The sequence below is a fragment of the Benincasa hispida genome, chromosome 12 (genome assembly GCF_009727055.1).
Source record: "Benincasa hispida cultivar B227 chromosome 12, ASM972705v1, whole genome shotgun sequence".
Classification (NCBI taxonomy): Eukaryota; Viridiplantae; Streptophyta; class Magnoliopsida; order Cucurbitales; family Cucurbitaceae; genus Benincasa; species Benincasa hispida.
The window spans coordinates 40,848,073-40,858,593 of NC_052360.1; the positions used below are offsets into that span (position 1 = coordinate 40,848,073).

Here is a 10,521-nt window from a genome sequence, read left to right on the forward strand (position 1 = left end):
ACACATTTTTTAAATTTCATGGACAAGAATGGACATGAAAATTCATAGACTTTAAAAAAGTAATTTTCTAAATGGGGGGAAATTAATTTATTGATTTGGAAATTAATTTATTGATTAACTCAAATTTTGCATGAATGTTAAAAAAACATTAGCATAAATTAGGAATGAAGATTATTGAGTGAAAAAAAAAGTTGAAAATAGGGAAAAAGATGGGCTTGAAATAAAAAATAGAATAATTTAAAGGAAGGCAATAAAATCTTACCTGTGTAAAAACAATTTCCTTGTAAATAAAACAAAAAAAGGGATGAATATTGAAATAGAGAGGAAATCTCCCCATCTCTCTCTCTATATCTCTCTAGCTGTGATTTGCTGTTGCCCAATAGATATTACCCTTTTTTCCCCTTCTCTCTCTCTTCCCTTCTCATTTTATTTTCCAATTAACAAATCCGATTCCCCTGTCTCTTTGCCTCTTCTCTTATGTTCTCCTTATAATTTATAACTCACGCTCCTCCCCTTTCCCACCTTCCTTCCTCTCACAATCTTCTCTCTTCTTCTTCAGGTATAATCTCTTTTCTTTCTTTTTTTTCTTTCAGTTCAAACTTTCAATTTTCAGATCTACATGTTTACAGGGTTCTGTTTTCAGCTTAGATGTTGAACAGAAACCCAATTTTTGGGGAAGGATTTTAGTTTCTTTTTTATTACCTTATCCTTCTGCTAGATCTATTGTGAATTGGGTTTTCTTTTTCTTTCCTGTTTCTTTACAAGGTTTGTTTGTCTTGTCTGTACAGGCAAACAGAAAACTAAAATTAGAAGAAGATGAATTGGGTTTGTGAAGAGATGATGACCGCCGCCGACCGCCGTGAGCGACTGGTTTGCCCAAAACCCCGTCGTCTCGGTCTTATGAATGATGCCGGCAACGACAACCCATTTAGACACCGTTTTGATTCAGATGCTCTGGATCTCCTCTTCTTTAAGGTAGATAATTTTTGCTTTTAATGATTGGAAATGGAATTAAACGATTTCATTCAATAAAAATGAGAGGATAGATGAATATTTTGTGTGTGGTTTTTTTTTTTTCAGGGTGGTTGTGGATTGGAGAATTTTAACAGTAGTAGTACACAATTAGCCTCGTCGCCGCCGTATTTTTGTGGGTCGCCGCCGAGCAGAGTAGCTAACCCATTAATCCAAGACGCTCGATTTGGGGACGAGAAGCCAAAGCTGCTCCCCCTTTTCTCACCGGCGGCTTCTCCTCCGTCGTCTCCACCGCCCTCGGCCGGTCGGAAAGGTGGATGTGTTCGGATAAATTTTGGTAACAACCCGGCGGTGAGGATCGAGGGGTTTGATTGCCGCCTAGACAGGGAGAGGCGAAACCGCAGCGTCCCTGCTCTGGCTTAGAAACTCGATTCAAGCCGAGCTGAGCCGAGCTGATTGAGCAATGATGATGATGAAGAAAACAAAACACATGGATTTTAATTTTTTTTTCCCCACAAATTCAAATTAAATATTTAAAGTGAAAATTTTGGAAAAAAAAAAAAGAAAAAAAAAAGAGAACCTTTTTGACCAAAACACCATTATTGTAAATAATGTGAAAAGTAAATCCAAGTAAATATTATGGTTAAAGAAAAAAGGGGCCTTGTTAGGTTTCTTTCTCTATTTAGTTGAGTTTGAGGGTTGAGAGTCCATGTTTGACCAAATGAAGAATAAAAAGGCAGAGGGAGGGAGAGATTGATTATTCATAGGTTTTTGTGAATTGAGAGAATTAATTTGCCCTCTCTCTTTCTCTTCTCTATTTTGTAATATATGTAACTGTCTTTTTTTCTTTAGGAGTGTCCAAATTGTTTCTTTGTGTAGTTTAAGGGCAAACTTTTTGTTGCAGCTTGAGAATGAGAAAACATGTACAAATTGAAGCTGCAGAAATTCAATATCAATCAAGTAAATCTTTATTTTATCTTATAGACTTTTCCTTCTCTCTTCTGAGCTATTTTCTTTATTATGCTTTCATTTATGGTTAACACAACTCATTTGGTCAAACAAAATAGAAATACAATATATGAGTAAATTATATGTTGTATGCTTTACTTTATTATCATGTATTTTTTAGCAAATAGTTGGAAAAATTAAGTGCGACTTTCAATTTTCGTCAACTAAAGTCATCAATTAATATGCTTTTCTAAATACAATAATTTATAGATGTTCGAAATTTAATTTTGGACTTGCAATATTTCTTCGATGGATAATTTAAATTTTTTAGTCAATTAAGGATGGTAGCATTAATTCTTTGTTGGTGCATCTTTCTTCTCTTAGTAGTTGAAAACATTGATTTAAAAGAGGAGTGAAATATGAACAAAAAACACAGATACTTTGACTTATAAAGAAGGTAAATTACATAAATCAATTGTTTGCAAAAGAATTATCAATCATCATAATGACCAGAATAAACCAAACTTAGGCCAACCTATATAGGAGTGAGCATCGGTTGGGCAGGGTCGGTTTTCTATGAAAACCGCCACCGAAACCGTCCTCTTCGGTTTATAAAAGTCAAAACTGCTCATCAAAATTTTTTTGCTTAAACCGATCAGTCGATTTGGGGTCGAGTTGGTCAGTTTTGGTTTAAACCACTTTTTTTTTTCATTACACTCTTAATTTTTCTTTCTAATTAGTTTACTTAAAAAAATATCTATTAAAATAATACCTAAACTAAAATAGCCATGCAAATTACAAAATTCCAACATAATTTATAATTAATACTAATATAAAATTCCAATACAAAATTAGGATTTAAAAAGAAGAGTGAAAAATATCACTTTAGGATATTTTATTTTATTATTTATAATAAAATTAAAAGTATACTAATAATGAAATAATAAATGGGTGGTTTGGTCTAAATTGCATGGTTCGGAGTGAAATTTCGGTCGGTTCAGTTCGATTTTTTACTGGAATTTTTTAAAACCGACCTCGATCAGTTTTTGGAAAAAAATCGAACTCCAACCTTCAGTTTGGCTGGTTTCGATCGTTTGGCTCGGTTTTTCGGCTATCCATGTGAAGGAACTCTAATTATAGAGGACCTATGAGCGGAAGCGGATTGTTCCAAAATCCATTGTGAAAGAACTCAAACATTTACAATCATACTAAACATATTATGCATTAATCGTAAATTACAACATGCTTTTTGAATTAAATACAAAGAATGAGAGAAACAATACCTTTGAAGAACGTTTTTTCAAGTGTGTCCCTCAATCAAACTCGAACGCAACGACCAACTCGAACTCAATCTCCCTCAAACACTAGCAATGAGTATCAACTCGATCCTCAAATAGATTCGGACACTACCACAAGATTACCTTGGTATTCTTAGTGTGAGAATTCAAGAGTTGTGGGCTCTGACTTATTTTGGATAGAGGGAAGGAGGAAGTAGACGATCGAGTAAGCAATGAACTATCGTATAGAAGAAGAAGTCTATCATATAGACTTGATACTCGATCGTTTAGATACTCTCAAGCTATCGTCTAGTATACTCGATACTTGAAGGAAATCGACACTCGAGATTTTCGTGAGCAGCAGAAGCAAGATTATTCCAAATTACAATCATGAATCAACAATACATTTACAGTCGACTTCAATACAAGTGGTTATACAATTTACAGAGAAATTACAGCATGATACAACAAATGCATAAAGAAAACTCTATGCACATAAGAGGATGCGTCTCCATGCTCCGATGCGCGACTCCACAAGCGTTCAATCTACACGACCACAACACCGCATGAACTCTTCGTACTCGTCCTCAACGATCTCCTCGTTCATGAACTCCTCCGCAACAACGAATGGCCTCCGCAGCACCACAAACGACCTCCGGAAAACCTCAACGGTGTCGAGTTGAGTCTGACTCCACCAATAAGGTCGATGCCCAATCGTTTAGACAAAGCTATGCGATCGTCTAGCAAAAGCTATGCGAGCGTTTAACTCAAAATTTAGCTTGGTCTGTCGCGTATAGACCTGTCTCTTATACACATCTAGATGTGTATAAGAGACAGGTATCGACGGCGTTATATACAGAGTCTAGTCATCTCGTGGTCCAGGTCTTATACAAACTCTTTGTATAGGACACCCCCGCTCCACGTCTCCACATGAATGGTCAGGATCTACCATCTGTAGTAGTTTACAACACTTGCAAACCTCTACAAAGCGGGTCATATCCGTAGTGTTACAAGGATCAGGTATCCCACCTTAATCCTTATACTATAGACCAATTTAAGTTATCATGTAAGACATGATCCACTAGTATATCATATATACATGCTTAAGTTCACATAAGATAAGTAAGGAGCTTTGTTTATTGGATATGAGTAAATGTTAGAATTAAATAACATTTATTTTATTCATTGAACAATATGTATCTTTACAAAACAACGAGACTCCGGGAGAATTAGGATACAAATCCCAACAATACTATCGTATGGTCTCTTGATTAGTAGTCTGATAACTTGTTGCGTGGTTTGATTAGAAAAGCTATTTTTCATTTTAACCCACAATTTCTATAAAACCGTGTATAACCACATACTAAGGTTGGTTATTGAGAAAAGGAAATATCATTTATCATATAATTAATAAATTATAAATAAATACAATAACTAACTTATCATATTATATTTATAACATATAGTTTTAATATTGCATCATCTACAATATATAAACCATAGTTCTTTTTCTCTTTTTATGACATTTAATATAAATCATATTTATATTAGTTCCTCCAATCAAATAATAATGTATCAAATACATCATATCAATTATATCATATATAATTTAGTTGATTTAATTACATCATATATAATCAAATTCCCTCTTGTTAATTTGAACATTTCAAACTAACCCAAAAATTGATTCTCAACTTGAATCCATTGAGCTATCAAGGGGACCTTATGGACCTGTAGCTTGAAGCTCCAACGGTACATGAATAACTGACTTAACTCTTTAATCACATTATCCACCATCCGTTAACTATCAGGCACTCTACTAAAGACCGACAACTACATTCTTCGTACTACAGATATATTTATGTGTCCATGGATATAATCAATCAACAGTACGATGACCCTTCACAAATCGTTCGTAAGTACAACTAGGCTAAATTACAGTTTTGTCCTTGTAATTACATCTCACTTTTTAAGTACCATTGACCACTGATTCCTCTAATGAACAATAGATCATAGTCCTACTATGACTCAATCCTTCTCGGGCCAATAAAAGGTGTGGCGCCATATTGTTCAAGTCCTAGAATCAACCCTTAAGGGAGCACTTTATCTACCTACCCCTGCATCTGGGAAGGAGTGAATTCCATCTTGTGTAGCTGAGTTCCTAGCTCCTCAATCAGACAAATCCTCAAATGGTAGACTTGTTGAGTCGACAATCTGACCACTCTCACCCATGCAAATCAAAAGACCACCTTCATAGGCAGGAGTTCACAACTCACTCAGGATTAAGGTCATGTTACCTATGGTCATCCAAGTGAAATGAAAGTCTCAATTATGAACGGCGTTATATAACGAGACTAAACATTGTTGGGTTTTATATCTTAAAACTCGTGGTATGTAAACAATGGAACTTATTCTGATAATTCAATAAAGGTGTTATTGAATAGATCTATTGCTTGAATAGAAATCCAATAAACCTAAAAGTCCCTTGACTATTGGATGAGTACTTGAACTTTATGTGATGATATAAAGGTGGACCAGGTTCGAGTAAATAGTCAAAATGATCTATAGTACATGGATAAGATTGGGTACCTTATTCTGGTAACACTATTGGATACGACCTGCTCTGTAGTTGTTACAAGGAGTTGTAAAGTGCTACAAACGAAGTGATCCTAATTCGTTCATGTTGGATATAAGAAGTGGGGGTGTCCTTGTGCAAAAGAGTTTGTACAAGATCGGACCATGAATGAGTCACTCTTACTTTATAACGCTGTTTACTATTTAAGACTGACTATTTCAAAGCGATGACCTAGGTAACTTGACCTTAATCCTGAGCTAACTATGAACTCCTGTTTATTCGGGATTGCCTTTAGATTTGCATAGGTGAGGGTTGGCTCAATAACGTCGGCCCAATACGACTACCATTTCAGGGGTAAGACTAGATAGATAGCTGTGATATAGGGTGCAAGAGGAAATTCATTCCTACCCGCTTTAGGGACAGTAGAGAGGTTGTTCCCTTAAGTGCTAATTTTGGGGCTTGAACAAGGAATCCTGCCCTCTCATGGGTCTCAGTTTTATGATTGGATCACAAAAAAAATTCTTCATTAGGGGATCTGTGGGGACTTAAGAAACAAGAGGTAATTTCGGGGGGTAAAACAGAGATTTGACCCAGCTGTTATTGCGAACAACCTGTGAAGGGTTAACTTACTAATCATGGTTATATCGAGTGGAAATAATATATCTACAGTGAGGAGAATTCAACTATGGGTTTTAGTGGAGTGACCCATTAGTTAACTAATGAGGGTTAGATCAGTCTAATGAGTTTAGCCAATTAATCTCGGATAGTTGGAGCCCATGATCTGTAGGTCCATGAGGTCCCCCTACTAGCTCGGAAATGGATAGCTTTAGAGTAGCGTGATAAGTTTATTTGAAATGTTCAAATTAGAATCAAACGAAATTTGAGAAAATATATTTAAATATGATTTAAATATATGAAGATGAATTTGTGTAAAAAATTAATTTAATATTAGATATTAAATTAATTAGAATTATTTAAATTGTTTAAATAATTATTTATTAATTTTATTAGAAAATTATTTTTTGAAATTAATTTGTAAAATTAATAAATTTTTATTTTAGAAATAAAATATTATTTTAAAATCAATTTTGGATTTTTGAAAAATGAAAAAATTACACAAATTTGAAAAAATGGGTTTTTCATCTAAAACTAGCTTACTTGGAACCCACCTTTTCCTTTCTTACTCCAAGCATGAGCTGCATCCCATGCAGCACATCTCTTTGCATGATAGTCTGCAATATATTAAAGAGATTGGAGTGAAGAAAGACATGAGAACTGACTGAATTTTTGCTGAAAAATTCGGATGAAGAATGTGTTCTTCAATGAGTTCTGTTCAGTGAGTTTTCTCCATATTCCCTTTGATTCCAGCTTATTTTGAGTCTCATAACTCAATCTAGAGCACCAAGCGGATAGTAAGGAAGATCTTGTGGTGGTTTACACAAGGATTCGGAGGATTTTGCAGCTGGAAATGCAGATTTTGTTAGTTATGCCAAGGTATGTTCATGGAACCCATTAAACTCTATTTTTAGCATGTTTCTTTTCAACCAAAATTAATGAATTAGAATACTTATGGATCTTGATTTCTTCTGCTGCGTGCTGGTGTCGATCCAACAAATATTTCGTGGTCTGGTCTTATACAAACTCCTTTGTATAGATTATCCTTGCTCGCATGTCTAATACATGAATGATCAGGATCAGATCATTTGTAGCACTTTAAAACATTTGTAACACCTACAAAGCAGGCCACACTCGTTGTGTCACCAGGATAAGGTATCCCTCCTTTTCCATATACTATAGACCATTTAGGTTATCACTTAAAACACGATCCACTTGTATGTCTCCACATACATGTTTAAGTTACAACGATAACTATGGATCTTGGTTTATTGGTTTGTGGTTAATGCAACTAAAATATCAAATATTTCATAGACTGAAGTGAATAATATATCATATATTATAAATCACAAAATGTTTGTTCATACAAGTGTTTACAAACTACAAGACCCTACGAGATTTAGGACATCAACCCCAACACCATGCTCACCCCTAAACCTATATATTTTGGTTGTGTTTAGGGCTGAGGTATGGAGGACATGGACTATAGCAATGTTTGATCACATTGTTGGAACATGGATTGTTGTCAAATGACTTAATTTTGATTCTTGGGATGAATGGATGATAGGTCTTGAAAAGAGCTATGTTCTTAATGTTAAATCTCTTGATTTTATATTATTTGTTTGCTCTATGATATCTATGCATGTTTGGAACCCTTGAGCATCTGAGCTCGGGTTATTTAGATTCTATGATTTTGATTTGATATATCTTGATATCTTGATGGCTCAGATACATTTTGATGGCATCACTATGATTGTCTGAGATTATAAATCTTTGACCTCTTTGTAACTTTTGATTTCTTAATATCCCATAATTTCTTGAATTTTTTTAAATGACTCTTTAATAATTTTGCTTTATATTCATGAATGTATGAAGTTACATAAAAGAATCGTCATTCATTTTGTTTTATGATCAACATATTTGATTCTTATTGATGACATTTTGATGTCACTTTTTTAGTAAAGATACAAGAAAAATTTTAGACATTCTAAAATTTTTAAACAAAATTTTGAAACCATTTTTCAAAAGAAAAATTATTTTCTTTTTAATTCCATAAAAAAATCGAATGCTTTGTTTTTATGTTTATTTAGAATCTTAAACTTTTAGAAATGTAATCTCTACTTGATTTTCTTTGTCACCTCGATAGAACAACTTTTGGTCTTGAGAACAACCAACTTGTTTTAGAAGTATGTCTAGACAAAGGGGAACAAAAAGGGTCTAGTGTTAACCAAAAAAAAAAAAGAAGCAAGCTTGCAAAATAACATGACTTCTTAACATAATTTTCACTAATGTGTGTGTGCATGGATAGAGGTGAAAAGAGCTACCTTCATCGTGTCTAGTCAAGGCCCATGAAAAAACAGTGATAGGTTCCCGACGGTCGGAATGTGAAAGCTATCCCTCTAGGTAAAAGAAATGCCAATTAATATTTGTGTGCATGAGTATAAAGGCACCCTTGTCTTAGAATTTCTTCTCTTTTTTACAAGTTAGGTATATCTTAGACCGATAACGGGGTCAGTGTAGGGCGAAGAGGAATTGAAAGTTAGATATCACCTATCCACTAGGTTTTGGCTCTTAAAGAAACTAAAACTTTGTGCTCCTTTCTTTTATGATTTTTCTAGAAAAGGAGTTCTCTTTTCAAAAATAAGTTTCAATTCTTTGTTAGTAAATTTTTAAATGTTTGCTTGTATTATTACTTCTTAGATTGTTGAGAAAGGAGATGAAAATCAAATTTTTGTGTAGGTCAAGTGAGCATATAAACAATTTAAATGAACAAGTAAGTGATTAATATTTTGCTTGATTGAATGTATATTTCTAGTTTTAACTTGCTTGGGACAACCAAGAGCTAAGTTGGTGGTATTTTGACAAGTCTTGAAAAGAGTTGTTCTTAATGTTAAATCCCTCGATTTTATGTTATTTGTTTGCTTCAAATGTCAATATTATAGGTAAAATAGTCCCAGGAGTATTTTGGAGTCATTGCAAGAAATTTAGACTAATTCTGTGTCAGTTAGGTTAGATTTTTCATTTTATTTCGGATTGTAAGCAAATGATTAGATCTTCTTCATGGATTTGTCTATGGATTTATGAGGTAAACCTTCAATCTTGTTTCTAGTACAAGAATTCTTTGTATATTTCTTGAGATTTTTGCTCTTCTTTAACTAATTGTAATCTGAATCTATACTTTTTTTAATCAATTCGAACTTCTAAAAGCATGTTTATGGATCTTTATCTCATGAGCGTGTAATGCTAAGACTCTCGATCTTGCATGAATATGTTGATTTAAATGTATTCTTGTACAAAAATGTCTAGCTAAGATCTTCTAAGTGACAATAGTTAATTGTGTATTTGATGGCGATTCCTAAAATACATTTGCTAGATTTAGAGATAATTTCGATTAATTGAACATGACTATCTTGACAATTAATTAACATAATTGAATCCTTAGACATAATACATACATTTTTAATTCTATATGGCCGCTATCGAACCAAATAGGATTAGAAACATATAGTTTGATTAGGGTTAGGTCTTTCCAATTTTAATCAATGCTTAGGACGCTTTCTTGATTAGATTTTTGCTAGTTGTCTGCCATTGTAGATACTAGCTTAATCAAGTCAAGTGAGTACTTGTGCATAATTCGATTGTATAATTAATTTATGGGAATCAATGATAGAAATTGTATTGAATGTCTAACTTGTTCTAGAAACTAGATTGCCAATCTTTGTTTACATTTATTCTCTATCTTTCAATTTCAAGCATGTTTCTCGTTTTATCAAAACCCAAAACACCTGCGTTTTTATCGCTTTTATAGTTGAATTTAGCTTAAGAAAAGATTAAACATTAGTCTTCCTGTGGATCGACCCAATACATGCTGCTTATACTACTTATTAGTATAAGGTGTAGATTTTAGTGATTTATAAATATTTTTGTTTCCGTTTGAAGTCGAATTAACGACTTCGATTCAGAGTCAAACCGTGGACAAACTACAAGCAATTTCCTAGGCTTAACTCGATCAAAATGGTTTGGTGTTTAGGTGCATCAAGTTCAAAATTTTTCCCTTGGTGTGACATTAATTTTGATTTGCATCCATGAGAAGTAAAATACTCCAATGAGGCTTCCAAACTCGATATGGGTGAG

General features: G+C 33.7%; 1 protein-coding gene across 1 annotated transcript; it reads left to right on the forward strand.

Annotated features, from left to right (window-relative positions):
* Positions 1 to 360: 360 nt before the first annotated feature.
* Positions 361 to 1,948, forward strand: LOC120092671. Its single transcript, XM_039050819.1, has 3 exons — positions 361 to 559; positions 789 to 975; positions 1,081 to 1,948. Exons 2-3 carry the CDS (start codon positions 817 to 819, stop codon positions 1,393 to 1,395), a joined length of 474 nt encoding a protein of 157 aa, XP_038906747.1. The 5' UTR covers positions 361 to 559; positions 789 to 816; the 3' UTR covers positions 1,396 to 1,948.
* The last annotated feature ends 8,573 nt before the right edge of the window (positions 1,949 to 10,521 follow it).